Source organism: Schistocerca piceifrons, chromosome 1, assembly GCF_021461385.2.
Source record: "Schistocerca piceifrons isolate TAMUIC-IGC-003096 chromosome 1, iqSchPice1.1, whole genome shotgun sequence".
NCBI lineage: Eukaryota > Metazoa > Arthropoda > Insecta > Orthoptera > Acrididae > Schistocerca > Schistocerca piceifrons.
Window position 1 is genome coordinate 17,809,267 of NC_060138.1, and position 19,412 is coordinate 17,828,678.

Genomic DNA, 19,412 nt, shown 5'->3' on the forward strand with positions numbered 1-19,412 from the left:
TAGCTTGTCATAGAACTTTCAAAGTCTGTGGTGCCATCTATCCACTCGACTCTGAACCAAAGGGCCACAATCAGCTCTGGGGCAATGCTGCAAATTGTGAGCTTCTTAACTTCACTAGAATGACCCAGTAATGATCTCAGAGCCCAGATGGCGGGCATCATTTGTTCCAGCATGTGCCACAATCTGCAGTTGGTTGCACCCAGTTCCATCAGTGGCTGCCAGAATAGCCGCTTTAAGATGTTGAGTGAGGCCTCCAGGCATACACCTGAGTGCACCTAGTGTCCTTTCTTGTCCCTTGCTACCGTTTCCCTAATGGGTACCATCATTCAGTGTACATTTGAACTGCTGACAATTAATAGACCCGTTTACTTTTGCATTGGACTACAGCTGATTTTTTTTTATTTTTTATTTTTTTTGCATTTGTCAAGCTGAAAAAATTACTAATTCCCTATAAGAATTGTAACAAATACACAAAATAAGAATTCTGATAATGCAACAGAAAAACCTGTGGTAAAAATTACTTAGTTCCTAAAACTTTTTGAGGTTGGTTATAGTTATTAGGAAACCAGAAAATGCAATTTTTTTACAATTAAATGTAGATAATATGTACTCCTTTTTTAAAGGAAAACTATGTAATACAATATTTTAATTAGAATGTCTGCTACAGTAACTAAATCACAAACACTGATTTACTAGAAATTAGATTATGCACTGGACAATGATAATGTCCAAAAATTCTCAAAAATGCATGTTTGTTAGCGTTGATATGTAATGAAATTGTGATCTATTCTTTGGAAGCAACTGTCAGTCACAACTGTTGTTTTGCTGAGACATAAAGTCATCCAAAAACTCTTGTACTGGTAACTTACAAAAATATTGTTTTTTAAACAAAAATATGGTTTCATAAGTGCCCGAAAAGTATAAAAAATGACTTATTTATCATTTACTTCTACAATTAAATTAGAGAACTAATGAAACTTCCTGGCAGATTAAAACTGTGTGCCCGACCGAGACTCGAACTCGGGACCTTTGCCTTTCAGTTGATAGAGCACTTGCCCGCGAAAGGCAAAGGTCCCGAGTTCGAGTCTCGGTCGGGCACACAGTTTTAATCTGCCAAGAAGTTTCATATCAGCGCACACTCCGCTGCAGAGTGAAAATCTCATTCTAGAGAACTAATGTTTGAACGACGATAGGACTTCTCTTTTTTTTTTTTTAAAAAAAAAAAGAGAACAAATAAATTTCCTTCTACAATTGTTGATAACAGGTGTAATTTATTGTGGCACTCACTAATGTTCGAAATTTCTCATTATATCACTGTACAAACATTTATTAAACAACTGAAAAGATTTTGCAGAAACACCACAAACAGTAAAGTATGTGAATGTAGAATACCATATTCGCACACAAATCAGTGAAGTATGTGTTTGTAGGATACCAAACTGTCACAGAAATCTGTGACTTTGTAAGGAAAGTGTAGTCATCCTCACACTGACCACAGGAATGAATGTTTTAGTTATTTCTTTGCATTCACTATCCATAGTTGTGAAACCAAGCGTAGTTGAACATTTAAACTTGGGCGAGGGGGAATTAATGATACTGATATTCACTGATGTGACAAAAGTCGTGGGATAGCGATATGCACACGCATTGTGATTCCCGACCATATACAAATATTTTAATACGTTATTCTACAAGTAAATCTAAAGAAAAAGTTTCACATAAATATAGGTCCCCTAATGCTTAGTTATGGAGTTACAGCTAATAAAAGATTTTGTCTAAAATTTAGTAACTTTGCTAATATGAACATTTATTGTGAATGTATTGTGAAATTGTATGTACACTGTACATCTTCCTTAACACTGAACTTTGTTTTCTCCAGTTTAACATGAATTCACGTGTACTATGGTATTCGTTATTACCATCATTTTTCCAAAATTAAATTCTCTACAACTTTTGTTGAAAACTTTGTGCAATTGTCTGGAATTAAAAAAAAAAAAAAAAAAAAAAAACAATTTGGACAAAGTAGTTAATAAATTAAAAATTTTACTGGATGTTCTGGAAAACTACTGCAGATACATGCCTGGGACATGTTATATTACATTCATCAGATCAATAACAACAAAATAAATGGAAATTGTGCTTTACTTTAATGTCATACAGTTTTACGAGGGCTTCATATCAACGAAGTCGCTAAATTTCAGGCAAAATCTTTCATTGGTGCCAACTCTGTAACTAAGCATTTGCAGACCTAAGATTATATGACCCTTTCTCTCTTTCTTTTTTTTCCATTGTAGAATAACATATTCAAATATTTGCAAACCTTCGTGTATCACCCTGTATATAGATGGTGGTAGTATCACACACACGAGGCACACAAGGGCAGTGCATTGGAAGAGCTGTCGTTTGCATTCACTTGATTCATGTGAAAAGGCTTCCAATGATGAGAATTAACAGACTTTGAATGTGGAATGGTAGTTCGAGCTAAATGCATGGAGCATTCCATTTCAGAAACCCTTAGGGAATTCAGTATTGCTTGATCCACAGTGCCGAGAGTACTAAATTTCAGGCATTACTTCTTACGACTGACAAAGCAGTGGCCGACAGTCTCCACCTTAACGACTGAGAGCAGCAGCGTTTGCATAGTTTTTTCTATTTTGAATGTGGCTTTTAACTTCTATTTCTTCCAACAAATTCCTCTATACTGATTTCTAAGCAAAATGTAGTATTTCTAAGTTTTCCTTTAATGCTATTCTGTGTGTTGGACTGTGTGATCAGGAAAAGTTGATTAGTTTAAGTTGCTTATCCTGAGTACATGCATGTATCCTCTTGACATTACATTGAAACTCTTACCAGTTTAGTCAATATAAAAATTAGTGCACACAGAACAGTTCAGTTAATAAATACCAGATTTGTTGTGTGCTTATTTTTTTAACTTAAGCTACGAGTTGGTTTATCTTTCATTGTGTTATTTGTGGAGAAACTAATCTGCATATTTTAGTGTAGCCAAGTTTCAGTTTTGTATGACATCTTACCACTGAATGACACGCAAACATATTTCACAGAAAGGGGTGGGTGATGTAACTGATCTAAAGTGGTGTTTGTTGTAGATGTAGAGCTATTTTGGTTACTGTATTTGTTTTTATTGTTGCTGTGAAGTTTATTGATGATGGCAAATCTATACTCATTGTTATGAGTTATTAGTTTAATTGTGTTTGGTTCTTGTAGTTTCTTATTCAGCATGCAGGGGAATTATTTCCAATCTATTGAAAATTGTCATATAATGTTCTATTGTGTGTTGCTTGGGATAACATGAAGGGCTATTGATTGTGTTGGAACCTGACTACATCTTGAATGACTAGCTAGAGCTGAAAATTTGAAGCCATTTTGACTATTTTTCTACTATGACTGTCTCAAAATACATGTAAAGGTTTTTAAATACCGCTACCAGTCACAAACTTTGTTAACTAATGTATTATTTAATTATTGTGCAATATGTTTTGAGGGTATACCTCATCATCAGGCTATATGGCATTACAAAAACAATTTCACAGTAGGATCATGCAGATGTTAAACAGACTTTTCATAAATGCTGAGGTTATCCTGTGGAAGAAGAGGAAACCTAGTAAGAGACGATGTTACTTTGTAAGCTGGACTGATGTTTGCGACTGATGTTTGCGACTGATGGTCGCGACTGATGGTCGCGACTGATGGTCGCGACTGATGGTCGCGACTGATGGTCGCGACTGATGGTCGCGACTGATGGTCGCGACTGATGGTCGCGACTGATGGTCGCGACTGATGGTCGCGACTGATGGTCGCGACTGATGGTCGCGTGAAAATGTTTTGTAACAGTTACTCACTTTGTTCTTATGGTGTGGCAGTCTCGTTGTGATAAGCTGGGGTATTTCCGTTTCTGTGGCTCTCTTGGCTTTCTTGATCACTGTTCACAAATTTTCAAAAACGTACCAGTAACTTGGAAATACAATCACAAAAACAAATATGAAGTTCACTGGGCAAGATGGCAGTCAAAATACAGCTGGTTTCGGTTTGACGATCAATCTGTCGATCTTTGTGATGTCAGATGTTTACAATGTCTTCTGTACGTCTTGTTACGATATTACAGATGTAGGTTGGCAAAATACATTAAAATTTGAGCACCAGTTACAATATTATTGTACAAACGAGGTATAGGCCTAGCAATGGGAAGTCTTCCAAGTGGAATCATTGCAGAAATTTTCATTTACCACCTTGAAAATAAACTTCTCAGTAACAAAGACATAACCCAGAAAATTGTACATTACTGCAGATATGTTGATGACACATTCATTGTATACAGTGGAACTGATGAAATAGAAACTCTATTAAACAAGTTTAATAATTTACACAATAACATCCAGTTCTCCAAACAGCATGAGAAAGATAACAAAATTAGTTTTCTAGACATGACAATAACTAACACAGACCAAACCCTAAATATCAATGTGTACAGAAAAAAAACCAATATACAAAGACAGAGTTATTAATAAATTTTCCACAGATCCCAACTCACATAAACAAGCTGCATTCAGATCCTTTTTAAACAGAGCTGCCGACTACGAGGCACTATCAAATACATTGCACATAATAACGGCTATCACAGACATGAAAGACACACACTTTCACAACGAACAACCAAAAATGACAACAAACAATGTGTCACAGCTTCCTTATACAACATCCAAAAAGACAAGTATATAACGTTACCATATTTAGGTGTCGTATCAGGCAAAATATCCAAACTGTTTAAAAAACCAGACATCAGAATCACCTTTGCTACCAACAATTACTTAAAAAAAGAAACTGATACATGACATCTCACATCCTACAGAGAAACTTAACAGAGCAGGAATTTATAAAATTACATGCAGTCATTGCAACAAATATTATATTTGACAAACAGGAAGAAATTTTAAAACCCGCTTTAAAGAACACAATGAGTGTTTCAGACTTTGCTAACCAAATAAATCAGCTAGGGCGAAACATATAAATGAAACAGTACACATTGTTGCAATAGACCACGATCTCAACATACTACATCGGAGCGTGAAATGTCATATCCCTTAATCGGGCAGGTAGGTTAGAAAATTTAAAAAGGGAAATGGATAGGTTAAAGTTTGATATATTGGGAATTAGTGAAGTTCGGTGGAGGAGGAACAAGACTTTTGGTCAGGTGAATACAGGGTTATAAATACAAAATCAAATAGGGGTAATGCAGGAGTAGGTCTAATAATGAATAAAAAATAGGAGTGCGGGTAAGCTACTACAAACAGCATAGTGAACGCATTATTGTGGCCAAGATAGACACGAAGCCAACGCCTACTACAGTAGTACAAGATTATATGCCAACTAGCTCTGCAGGTGATGAAGAAATTGATGAAATGTATGATGAGATAAAAGAAATTATTCAGGTAGTGAAGGGAGATGAAAATTTAATAGTCATGGGTGACTGAAATTCAACAGTAGGAAAAGGAAGAGAAGGAAACACAGTAGGTGAATATGGATTGGGGCTAAGAAATGAAAGAGGAAGCCACCTGGTAGAATTTTGCACAGAGCATAACTTAGTCATAGCTATCACTTGGTTCAAGAATCATTAAATAAGGTTGTATACATCGAAGAGCCCTGGAGATACTAAAAGGTTTCAGATAGATTATATAATGGTAAGACAGAGATTTAGGAACCGGGTTTTAAATTGTAAGACATTTCCAGGGGCAGATGTGGACTCTGACCACAATCTATTGGTTATGAGCTGTAGATTAAAACTGAAGAAACTGCAAAAAGGTGCTAATTTAAGGAGATGGGACCTGGATAAACTGAAAGAACCAGAGGTTGTACAGGGTTTCAGGGAGAGCATAAGGGAACAATTGACAGGAATGGGGGAAAGGCTTATTTCACGAGGGGTAAGATAGATACTGCCTACAGGAAAATTAAAGAGACCTTTGGAGAAAAGAGACCCACTTGTATGAATATCAAGAGCTCAGATGGAAACCCAGTTCTAAGCAAAGAAGGGAAAGCAGAAAGGTGGAAGGAGTATATAGAGGGTCTATACAGGGGCTATGTTCTTGAGGACAATATTATGGAAATGGAAGAGGATGGGAGATATGGTACTGCGTGAAGAGTTTGACAAAGCACTCAAAGACTTAAGTCGAAACAAGGCCCCAGGAGTAGACAACATTCCATTACAACTACTGAAAGCCTTCGGAGCTCCAGTCCTGACAAAACTCTACCATTTGGTGAGCAAGATGTATGAGACAGGCGAAATTCCCTCAGACTTCAGAAGAATATAATAATTCCAATCCCAGAGAAAGCAGGTGTTGACAGATGTGAAAATTACTGAACTATCAGTTTAATAAGTCACAGCTGCAAAATACTAAAGTGAATTCTTTACAGACGAATGGAAAAACTGGTAGAAGCCGACCTCGGGGACGATCAGTTTGGATTCTGTAGAAATGTTGGAACACGTGAGGCAATACTAACCCTACAACTTATCTTAGAAGAAAGATTAAGGAAAGGCAAACCTACATTTCTAGCATTTGTAGACTTAGAGAAAGCTTTTGACAATGTTGACTGGAATACTCTCTCTCAAATTCTGAAGGTGGCAGGGGTAAAATACAGGGAGCGAAAGGCTATTTACAATTTGTACAGAAACCAGATGGCAGTTATAAGAGTCGAGGGACATGAAAGGGAAGCAGTGGTTGGGAAGGGAGTGAGACAGGGTTGTAGCCTCTCCCCGATGCTATTCAGTCTGTATATTGAGCAAGCAGTAAAGGAAACAAAAGAAAAGTTCGGAGTAGGTATTAAAATCCATGGAGAAGAAATATAAAAGTTGAGGTACGCCGATGACATTGTAATTCTGTCAGAAACAGCAAAGGACTTGGAAGAGCAGTTGAACGGAATGGACAGTGTCTTGAAAGGAGGGTGTAAGATGAACATTAACAAAAGCAAAACAAGGATAATGGAATGTAGTTGAATTAAGTCGGGTGATGCTGAGGGAATTAGATTAGGAAATGAAGACGCTTAAAGTAGTAAATGAGTATTGCTATTTGGGGAGCTAAATAACTGATGATGGTCGAAGTAGAGAGGATATAAAATGTAGACTGGCAATGGCAAGGAAAGCGTTTCTGAAGAAGAGAAATTTGTTAACATCGAGTATAGATTTAAGTGTCAGGAAGTCATTTCTGAAAGTATTTGTATGGAGTGTAGCCATGTATGGAAGTGAAACATGGATGATAAATAGTTTAGACAAGAAGAGAATAGAAGCTTTCGAAATGTGGTGCTACAGAAGAATGCTGAAGATTAGATGGGTAGATCACATAACCAATGAGGAGGTATTGAATAGAATTGGGGAGGAGTTTGTGACGCAACTTGACTAGAAGAAGGGATCGATTGGTAGGACATGTTCCGAGGCATCAAGGGATCAGAAGCAGCTTGCACAGGATAGAGTAGCATGGAGAGCTGCATCAAACCAGTCTCAGAACTGAAGACCACCACAACAACAACAACAACAACAACAACAACATAATAATTTAGAAAATAGCTGGAAAATAGGCATATTCGAAGAAATGGAAATATTCATCCATGGCCACATGGGGAATAACGAGATCCTGAATGAAATGACAGACTTCAAAAATCCACATTTCTTTTCCAATTTCACTAAAGTACTCTTAGAATAAAAGATACATAACATCACATTCATTTGACAATAGCTTAGCAATAGCTTAGAAATGTTTAAAATAAATTGTTCTTATATCATCATTTGTACAATAATATTGTAACACGTGCTCAATTTGTAATGTATTTTGCCAACCTACATCTATGATATGATAACGAGACGTGCAGAAGACATTGTAAACATCCGACATGACGTAGATTGACAGATCGATCGTCAAATTGAAACCAGCTGTATTTTTACTGCCATCTTGCCCAGTGCACTACAGATTTGTTTTTGTGATTGTATTTCCAAGTTACTGGTACATTTTTGAAAATTTGTGAACAGTGATTAAGAAAGCCAAGAGAACCACAGAAGTGGAAACACTCCATCTCGTCACAACGAGACTGCCACGCCATTAGAACAAAGTGAGCGACTGTTACAAAAGATTTCCATGTGAACATCAGTCCAGCTTACAAAGTGACATCACCTCTTACTAGGTTTATTCTTCTGCCACAGGATAGCCACAGCATTTATGAAAAGACTGTTTAACATCTGCATGATCCTATTGTGAAATTGTTTTTGTATTGCCATACAGCCTGATGATGAGCTATACCCTCGAAACGTGCCGCACAATAAATAAATAATACATTAGTTAACAAAGTTTGTGACAGGTAGCGGTAGTTAAAAACCTTTACATAGAGCTGCGAAACCAAATATATACACAAAATTTCATCCAACTTCTGTTATGTTGTACTGTTAGAGAGAATATGTAACCATTTACAGTTAGATTAGTTAATCAATCGAACAGAAAAACCAAACATTGCTGGGAAAACACTTCTTCTTCTTCTTCTTCTTCTTCTTCTTCTTGCTCTTGCATTATGCCCTCTGTGGAACTACAGGTCAGCTCTCATGGATTATGTTGTGTTGGCTGAAGAGTCAACACCGTGTTACTAGAGGAGGCCGAAATGCACGTGTTTTAGCTCACGCAGGCTGGCGTGGGGAGGGAGGGACTATACTGACGTGAGGTCTGGAACATGACAAGGAATTAGCATTCAGAAGGCGGGCGTACTTAGTTTGACACTTAACTTTAATCCATTAATGATGAACATCGCTCTTGACGGTACATGATTCACAATATTGTCTGTTCAGAATACATTCATAGTAACTGAATATGGCGCCTTGCTAGGTCGTAGCAAATGACGTAGCTGAAGGCTATGCTAAACTGTCGTCTCGGCAAATGAGAGCGTATGTAGACAGTGAACCATCGCTAGCAAAGTTGGCTGTACAACTGGGGCGAGTGGTAGGGAGTCTCTCTAGACTAGACCTGCCGTGTGGTGGCGCTCGGTCTCAATCACTGATAGTGGCGACACACGGGTCCGACACATACTAACGGACCGCGGCCGATTTAAATGCTACCACCTAGCAAGTGTGGTGTCTGGCGGTGACACCACAGATTACATTTTCTCAGAGCATGTTCATTTTTTCTCTACTGCTCTTTCACCGGTATTCTGACATCTTTAGTTTCCTCTTATTGTGTCTGTTCCACTGGTGACACACTATACCTTTCTTGTATCCTTCCCTGTTGTCAGTCACCAGCTTATTGGTTGGTGTGTACTTTTCTATCACCTTGATCTCCAGTACTTACCAAAGCAACCAAATTGTTTCCTGTGCTTGCTGTTGCTTCCCATACTCTTTTCACCATTCTGTCTGTGTTACATGTCAGGGAAACCTTGCCCTTTCCATTCCAATTGCTCCTGATGTCATGTTCCAGTACAGTTATTCCCTAGATCTTTGCCGGCCTGTGTGGCCGAGCGGTTCTAGGCGCTACAGTCTGGAACCGTGCGACCGCTACGGTCGCAGGTTCGAATCCTGCCTCGGGCATGGATGTGTGTGATGTTCTTAGGTTAGTTAGGTTTAAGTAGTTCTAAGCTCTAGGTGACTGATGACCTCAGATGTTGAGTCCCATAGTGCTCAGAGCCATTTGAACCAACCCTAGGTCTTCATAGCCATCTCTGACCATCTCTTTTAGGGCCTGCCATTTTCTTCAGTAATATTATCTCTCTCTTTCTAGTTGATATTGTCAACAATTTTTCATCTTTAGGGCCAGCAGCATAATATATTTCTGTGAATGACACGATTATTAGAGTAGATTCACCAAATAGCTGCTTATAATAAGTAATCTTTATTTATGACAGACTGTTTTCAAGTACCTGCAATTACAATTTTGGTGAGAACAGGTATGGATACCAATGTCATTTATATTAAAGCACCTGTATTATACTCAGATCTAGATTGATGTGATGTCCACATTATGTGGACTCTTTTATAATTGTTACTGCTTTGTTACTGCTTTAATAAGATGGTAAATGATGTAACAATGTTGAAAATAAAATGTTAGTTACCACATGACAGCAGTTTGATAGTTCCAATCTTACAACGCTATATATTTACAAAGATTGTGCAAATGAACAGCGATATTATTTTATTAACTAGAATTTTTTATGATTGCCTTTATTTGTTGCTTATGTTACTTCCAATTTATCCATTTTCATTTTCTAAAAGTTCAATGAAATTTTTGAGATAGTACTTGTGTTTACATTTTGTGTGTTTGTTTAATATTTATTGTGGATATTTTCTCGTATACATATAGTTTCTAATTCTTCAACAATGTTCATTCAAAAACCTTCTGGTATTCTGTGCAGAATCTTTAAAAGTTAAATGTGTAGCCTCTACCAAGATTTAGGCTAAGAACAAGAATCATTGCAGCAGTGTGTGTGAGCAGTAGAAGTAGTCCATGTTGTTCATTGGTATCACCAATCAAATCACTTGCTGACATGACTTCAGATCTTCAGTTGATCAGATCTTCAGATACTTGACAAGAAGAAGGGACCGGTTGGTAGGACATGTTCTGAGGCATCAAGGGATCACAAATTTAGCATTGGAGGGCAGTGTGGAGGGTAAAAATCGCAGAGGGAGACCAAGAGATGAATACACTATACAGATTCAGAAGGATGTAGGTTTCAGTCGACACCCCCGGGATAACAAGGCCGTCCAGCAGTGTTAGTGACGTCACACTAAGCGGCCCATAGCCGACGCAGCAGTCCACGGACACCTCCGTACAGACGCGCCTGATGCTAACGATCTTCTGTCCGTCATACAGAAAGGAGCGAACTATAATTCGAACCAAAGACCAAATTATTTATATTCTTGTAAACAGCATAAAGGTTCGTAACGAAATACGGGCAGGAATAAGTTTAATCGATTGAGGAACTTTGCCACTATTTTATAATTGTCAGAACACTATTTAGCTTTAAAACTCGCATACAGATGGTGACAAATGCCAACTGACAGCAGGACTTAACATTTTCAAACTATTACACTGAAAGTAAATTATCTTAAACACTGTCATACATAGCAAAAACCTCACAACTTTCGTTTACAATAAGGTAACAAGAGTTCGCTTTATCTCGTAAAACACATGACTATTGTGAATTTACTCATATGTTCATGGTGACAGCTCTTTTCAAGAATTTTTACAAGTGTATCCCCAGTAATAAAGAATGGAAACAAAAGATAGATATCAAATATTCTCCTTTTAACATAGACATCACTGAACACAAGATTCTGTCTCGCACTGTGATACTAAGGGACTGCTCTTTCCTTTAAGAAAAGCCTGACAATTCGAAGTTCACTCTGCTATTGAAGATACACTTCTTGAAACAATATTAAAAATGTTATGAAAGGTAAGGAAATGAAAAACAACCAAGTGCATTACATGTAAGAATGTGAGCAAAAGGCTGAGGCTCTCTTTACTTTCCATTTTCAATCTCTCTACAGATTTTCCACGTAGAAATCACCAACTGCAAGTCTCATTATTGCTGTCTGTTACTAACAAAGTGCTTTTCTATTTAGAAAACCTGAAAATTTGATGTTCATTCTGGTACTGAAGATAAACACATTTCAGAGGAGTTCTAGAACCTATTCCTGCCCGTATATGTAATCGGTATTTCGTTATGAACCTATATGCTGCTTACAAGAATATATATAATTTGGTCTTTGCTTCAAATTATAGTTCGCTCCTTTCTGTATGACGGACAGAAGATCGTTAGCATCAGGCGCGTCTGTACGGAGGTGTGCGTTTACTGCTGCGTCGGCTACGGGCCGCTTAGTGTGGCGTCACTAACACTGCTGGACGGCCTTGTTATCCCGGGGGTGTCGTTGCAGTAGGTACTGGGAGATGAAGAGGCTTGCACAGGATAGAGTAGCATGGAGAGCTGCATCAAACCAGTCTCTGGACTTAAGACAACAACATCAACAACAACAATTTATTTTGCTGGTGGGACTCACTTAAGGTCATTATTAACATTGTCCTGAAACATCAGTATGTTAATTGCCTTTGGTGCTCAAGGTGCCACAGAATGTGCTCTATCTTATATTGTGGAACCATGATTTCAATAGGTGAGAAATTTGAAGAGAGTTTTGAATTTCACAGGTATACTTTTGGCTAAAAGGCTTTGATATCTCCTTAACAAAAATCATAAATTCCTCATTTTAAGGAGGTCATCATAATGGCCACAAATTGTGAAAGCTGTGGGCATCGCACCAACGAAGTGAAATCAGGAAGTGCTATTGAACCAAAAGGTGTTCGTATAGAAGTAACTATTTCTTCACCCAAAGACCTCACTAGAGATTTGCTAAAGGTAATTGTCTTGCATAATTTTTATTCATTATATTAAGATAATGTTCATTTTGGCTTGACATACTGCACATTATTCTTTGTAGTTACAATCAATGAAATGTCTTTGTAGTGAAGGTTACAGCATACAGTGAACTGCCAGAAGAGCCATGACTATTTTGCGGATTTGTGTGCTCTGAGTTGTTGCAGAATTTTTCTCTTTTTTTCCTCCCAGACGACTACTACTACTACTACTACTACTACTACTACTACTCTGACTATCTCATCTCGAGACTCCATTGATCCCAATGTGAAGGCTTTATGTTGACATGACTATTTCTTAGCTTCTGAATCAGATTTCTTACTTTCCTTTCTTCTCACGCACTTTTGGCAAATTAAAGTGAAGTACCCACTTTTGGGTGTGGTTAACTTTTTTTTTCTTTTTTCAAAATTTGTACTTTAGTAAAGAATGGCAGCTAGCTCTAAATATAGACAAATGTTAATTAATGCAGATGAATAGGAAAAAGAATCCTGTAATGTTTGAATACTCCATTAGTAGTGTAGCGCTTGACACAGTCACGTCGATTAAATATTTGGGCGTAACATTGCAGAGCGATATGAAGTGGGACAAGCATGTAATGGCAGTTGTGGGGAAGGCTGGTAGTCGTCTTCGGTTCCCTAAAAGGTACCATCATTCACTGTGCATTTGAACTGCTGACAATTAATAGACCTATATTTTTTTGCATTGGCCTCCTGACACCAGAGAAAACATGTTTCCCAAAACAAGTGAAGTGAGTCCCACTGGCTCAGTTTCAGTGACAGACAGCGCCTGAACCTTGTCGGTTTGGGGGATCAGTACAACACCCTGCATCATCCCTGATCCCCACCTACCCTGTACAGCACTCCTAGATGTACCATTGACACGCCAATCACAGTCAAGTTGATGAGTAAAGACAGGTCCTGTACTTCCTGCAGAGGAGATGGGTTCCACAGGAGAGGATAGTACTTTAGATACCTTCGGTACTGGTACCACTGGTACACGACTCTCGGGAGCTCTTCCGACACACTGATTTGCCAGCAGGTGCCAATCATTTGACAGTTGCCGAGGCAATTTCCAACTGCTTTCAAACTTCAGTCAACTCATCTCGTGTTAGAGAACAGCATTCACAGTGGGGCTGCATTTTGGCTGGTGCAGGACAGTGAACACGTAACTTTAAACCTGCTGATTATTTTTTACATTTGTCAAGCCGAAAAAAATTACTAATTCCCTATAAGAATTGTAACAAATACACACAACAAGATTTCTGATAAGGCAACAGAAAAACCTGTGCTAAAAATTACTAAGTTCCTAAAACTTTTTGAGGTTGGTTATAGTTATTAGCTAACAAGAAAATGCAGTTAATTTACAGTTAAATGTAGAAAATATGTACTCCTTTTTTAAGGGAAAACTATATGTAACACCATATTTTAATTAGAATGTCTGCTACAGTAAGTAAATCACAAATGCTGATTTACTAGAAATTAGATTATGCACAGGACAATGATAATGTCCAAAAATTCTCAAAAATGCATGTTTGTTTGAGTTGATATGTAATGAATTTGAGTGTGATCCATTCTTTGGAAGCAACTGTGAGTCACAAATGTTGATTTGCCGTGAAATAAAGTTTTCCAAAAACTCTTGTACTGGTAACTTTCAAAAATTTAGTTTTGTAAACAAAAATATGTTTTCGTAAGTGTCTGAAAAGTCTCAAAAATGACTTATTTATCATGTACTTATACAATTAAATTAGAGAACTACTGTCTGACAAGTATAGGCCTTCTCTTCTGAAAGAAAGATCACAAATAAATTTAAGTCTACAAGTGTCGATAACAGGTGGTGTTTATTGTGGCACTCACTAATGTTCGAAATTTCGCAATATATCACTGTACAAACATTTAATAACAGTCGAAAAGATTTTGCATGAACACTGCAAACAGAATGTGAATGTAGAATACCAAATTGGCACACAAATAAGTGAAGTATGTGTATGTAGAAAACCAAATTGTTGCGCAAATTGTTCAAACATTGTTTCTCTTAAAGGAAATTCCGAAGTTTTCGTTCATATATAAATAAATGCGTAAATAGCACAGCTTTTTACTTAGCTGTTTCTGTGCCAAATTTTGTCGTCATTCCCAGCATTGACATCTTTATCTGTCACATGCTGCAATGATCAAAAGTCACCCACAAAGTTACGCATAATGTGCTTGACAGTCTGTCATGATGGTGTGCCTCAAGTTTATATGACAACTTGCTGCTGAATACCATAAGTCTAAACTGATATCTCACTTATTGTATCACTTTTGGGTTGTGATACTCCACTAACTCCTACCTGAACAGACTCGATAACCTTCTGTGAATTGCCACACTTCAGCTGCACCTCATTTTCCTCACCAAAGAGACAGACCTCGTGATGCTGTACCAGTTTCCATTTGGAAACTGAAAACAAATACTGATCATCCGTGGTCCATCACCCTTCTACAATCTCTATCCAGTTGCTGCCATTCTGTGCTTGTTATGTGTCTTGCACAGTCTCTAATGTGTGCCATAAGTAATTCTGTCTTAATAAAATGATTTATTTTATTTGTTGTTGTCTTCAGTCCTGAGACTGGTTTGATGCAGCTTCTCATGCTACTCTATCCTGTGCAAGCTTCTTCATCTCCCAGTACTTACTGCAACCTACATCCTTCTGAATCTGCTTAGTGTATTCATCTCTTGGTCTCCCTCTACGATTTTTACCCTCCACGCTGCCCTCCAATGCTAAATTTGTGATCCCTTCATGGCTCAGAACATGTCCTATCAACCGGTCCCTTCTTCTAGTCAAGTTCTGCCACAAACTCCTCGTCTCCCCAATTCTATTCAAAACCTCCTCATTAGTTATGTGATCTACCCATCTAATCTTCAGCATTCTTCTGTAGCACCATGTTTCAAAAGCTTCTATTCTCTTCTTGTCTCAACTATTTATCGTCCATGTTTCATTTCCATACATGGCTACACTCCATACAAATACTTTCAGAAACGACTTCCTGACACTTAAATCTATACTCGATGTTAACAAATTTCTCTTCTTCAGAAACGCTTTCCTTGCCATTGCCAGTCCACATTTTATATCCTCTCTACTTCGACCATCATCAGTTATTTTGCTCCCCAAATAGCAAAACTCCTTTACCACTTTAAGCGTCTCATTTCCTAATCTAATTCCCTCAGCATCACCCGACGTAATTCAACTACATTCCATTATCCTCGTTTTGCTTTTGTTGATGTTCATCTTATACCCTCCTTTCAAGACTCTGTCCATTCCGTTCAACTGCTCTTCCAAGTCCTTTGCTGTCTCTGACAGAATTACAATGTCATCGGCGAACCTCAACGTTTTTATTTCTTCTCCATGAATTTCGATACCTACTCCGAACTTTTTTTTTGTTTCCTTTACTGCTTGCTCAATATACAGATTGAATAACATCGGGGAGAGGCTACAACCCTGTCTCACTCCCTTCCCAACCACTGCTTCCCTTTCATGTCCCTCTACACTTATAACTGCCATCTGGTTTCTGTACAAATTGTAAATAGCCTTTCGCTCCCTGTATTTTACCCCTGCCATCTTTAGAATTTGAAAGAGAGTATTCCAGTCAACATTGTCAAAAGCTTTCTCTGAGTCTACAAATGCTAGAAACGTAGGTTTGCCTTTCCTTAATCTATTTTATAAGATGAGTCATAGGGTCAGTATTGCCTCATGTGTTCCAACATTTCTGCAGAATCCAAACTGATCTTCCCCGATTTACTTTGGCTAAATAGATAACATCACGGGCATGTCATGAAAATGATCACAGCAAGTGCTGCAGCTCTTCTGTTTTTATTGGTACAGTACTATGGAACCGTGGAGCTCCCAATTATAAGACGTTATGTGCACTGACTGTAAGAAATGAAATAGTTTAGCAGCATCCTACCACCCTAGCGTACAAAATGTCATAATGGTGTTTCTGTATTTATCTGATAATTTCTTTTTTTGTTCCACAGTCAGAAACGTGTTCTTTAATCTTGCCAGAGCTTGACGTTGATGTGGGCCCGGCGGCATTGGGAGGTCGCTTCACGACTGTGGAAGGGATACTTGTCGCAATGAAGGAGCAGCTGGCTGAACGCGGAGCAATGTTCGGCGACAGTGTGACTCCTGAAACCTCAGAGAAGCTCTCTGCTTTTCTTGCCCGACTCGACTGTGTGCTAAACTGCAAAGAATCTGCTACTTTGGTTCTAGACGATCCTGCTGGAAACAGTTATATTCAGGTATGAAGCTCATGCACTACGATAACAATGTCAGTTTCCAAAGTTCTGTTGTTCCCATGTTATAATAGAAAAGAGATTCATGATAGGAAACTGTGAAGATGTGGACAGATGTGGTGCAGTATCTTGACTGACAGGTATTCTGGGAGTTGGCAATACTTTGTGGAGGATGGAGGGTTATGTATACTAAAGTCTTGGAATATTACCAAATGGGCATGGTTTACCATGGTCATTTCATTACTAGTTACATAGAGTGAGCTACCATTTCTGCATATTTGTGGAGCAAAAAATTGAAATATGTAACTATTTTAGCGTACTTGAAATTTCAGTATCTAAAAGCTCCAAAACCCAAGAGAAGCTTTATATTAAATTTGCTTTTGCACCCAGTTAGCTTATATATTTAACTTGTAGTTAGAATGTCTCTTAAGAAGATTTCAGTGCTGTATTGAATCAGAACCTTTCAGTTATTAGTGGATCACATAAAAAGGTTTATTACAGTCGATTTAAAATATTAATGCACTTTTACTTTAGAACATTGTAAACCTGGAGAGGAACTTCCTTCAAAAGTGTAGAAACCTTTACTATGTAGGACACTAGTGTGAGAAATTGTATGTTCTTGTTGCTCTTTTTTGCCTGTCTGCTATTGAATTTCAGTTTAATGTAGTTTAGTTTGGTAGTTACAGGCAGTGGGGAAAGTGGGAGGTGTTTGAGGGGCGAAATGTGATTGGTATGGAAACTGGATGATGAGAAGTGCTGATAAAGAACCCACAGTATAGGGTGAGAATTTGTTACTGTGATTTGGAATTGGAAATGAGTTTTGTGGAGGGTGAAGAATGGTACTTTGCCGGCTGGTGTGGCCGAGCAGTTCTAGGCGCTTCAGTTTGGAAACCAAGCGACCACTCTGGTCGCAAGTTTAAATCCTGCCTCAGGCATGGATGTGTGTGATTTTCTTAGGTTAGTTAGGTTTAAGTAGTTCTATGTTCTGGGGAACTGATGACCTCAGTCCCATAGTGCTCAGAGCCGTTTGAACCATTTTTTTTTTGAAGAATTGTGTTTTGAAAGTTTGCACATTCAGGAGATAATGCCAAAGAAAAGGAATGACTGGAGAAATACAATATAAAAATGCAAATTAGCAGTGGTGTTCAAATGCTTAAGACTGGAACAAATGTACTGTGGAATGCGGTTCAGAATGAGAATGTAATGTTTGATAAGTGCTGGAAGTGGCCAATAGTTAGGAACATGGCAGACAAAAAGATAGAAATGTGAGATATTAGCAAAGATTCAGATAAAAAAGGGAATGAAGTCATGGAAAAAATTACCAGTACAATTATGAAATGGAGATCATGTCAGAACGCTGACAAAGAAGTAACTATGATAAAAGTAACACTAAATTATAAATAGATAAACATAAAAAAGTAAAACTAGCCAGATAATAGGAATAATCATATCAGTCATAGACATTGTGAGCGAATTTGAACAGATTAGTTTACTTTTCCTTTCTTCAGATTCTCTGCATCTCTTTTTTCTCCTTATTCAATGCTTGGAGTGAGTTTTCTTCGTCCTTTATTCTAATGATGAATTTTTGAAAGGTCTCACAGTTCAAGATTTGGCTATTTCTAAATTTTTGTATGTGCCGGTTCTGCTTCAATCACATTTCCATAAGAAATGTTATTAAAAAAGTAAAATATACCATACATAACATTATTTTGTCTTAGTGCTTACTGATTTGTGGCAGAAAAATGAAAACTAATTTGACAATCACTGATGTTTCAGAACCTAACAGATGATTGTGGCGAAGACCACGGGCTTAAAATAACTTACTACGAAAGATCATTTGAGCAGAACGAAGAACTGGGACTGAATGATATGAAAACAGAGAACTATGAACAAGATTGAAGAGTCAAAACGTTACATTTTATGTAATAAGAATTGTTTTTTATGTATTAGTTACTGAATAAATTTGTTCATAAAATATTTTTTTCTCTTGTAACACGCTGCAATTAACATGGCTGTGACTGTAAGGAACGTTAGGTACACAAACAAGGGACAGCAGTAGTTGTCTCTTTCGCAGCGAGTTAGGAGAAAAAACTAACTCTGGGCCTGATCGGATCCACAGCCAGATGATCAAACATCTCTCATCTGACTGCAAGCGACGTATCCTCGTCATCTTCAACCGGATCTGGTGCGGTGACATCCTTCCATCACAATGGCGGGAGAGCGCCATCATTCCGGTGCTCAAACCCGGTATAAACTCACTTCATGTGGATATCTATCGGCCCATCAGCCTCACCAACTTTCTTTGTAAGCTGCTGGAACACATGGTGTGTCGGTGGTTGGGTTGGGTCCTGGAGTCACGTGGCCTACTGGCTCCATGTCAGGGCAGCTTCAGCCAGGGTCGCTCTACAACTGATAATCTTGTGTCCCTCGAGTCTGCCATCCAAACAGCATTTTCCAGACACCAACACCTGGTTGCCGTCTTTTTTGACTTACGTAAAGCATACAACGCAACCTGGCGACATCATATCCTTGCCACATTTTATGAGTGAGGTCTCCAGGCCCCACTCCCAATTTTTATCTAAAACTTCCTGTTGCTCTGTACTCTCCATGTCCAAGTTGGTGCCTCCCATAGTTCCATCCATATCCAGGAAAATGGAGTCCCGCAGGGCTCTGTATTGAGTGTCTCTCTATTTTTAGTGGCCATTAACAGTCTAGCAGCAGCTGTCGGGCCTTCTGTCTCA

General features: G+C 38.2%; 1 protein-coding gene across 2 annotated transcripts in view; it reads left to right on the plus strand.

Annotated features, from left to right (window-relative positions):
* LOC124805337 (zinc finger protein ZPR1) overlaps positions 1 to 18,648 on the plus strand; it is a 72,937-nt gene extending 54,289 nt beyond the window's left edge. For both annotated transcript variants that reach the window (XM_047265859.1, XM_047265869.1), the window contains 3 exons: positions 12,227 to 12,387; positions 16,414 to 16,677; positions 18,448 to 18,648. In XM_047265859.1, coding sequence (XP_047121815.1) covers positions 12,227 to 12,387; positions 16,414 to 16,677; positions 18,448 to 18,570 — 548 coding nt within the window. In that variant the 3' untranslated portion in view covers positions 18,571 to 18,648. The remainder of the gene's footprint in view (positions 1 to 12,226; positions 12,388 to 16,413; positions 16,678 to 18,447) is intronic.
* Positions 18,649 to 19,412: the final 764 nt, after the last annotated feature.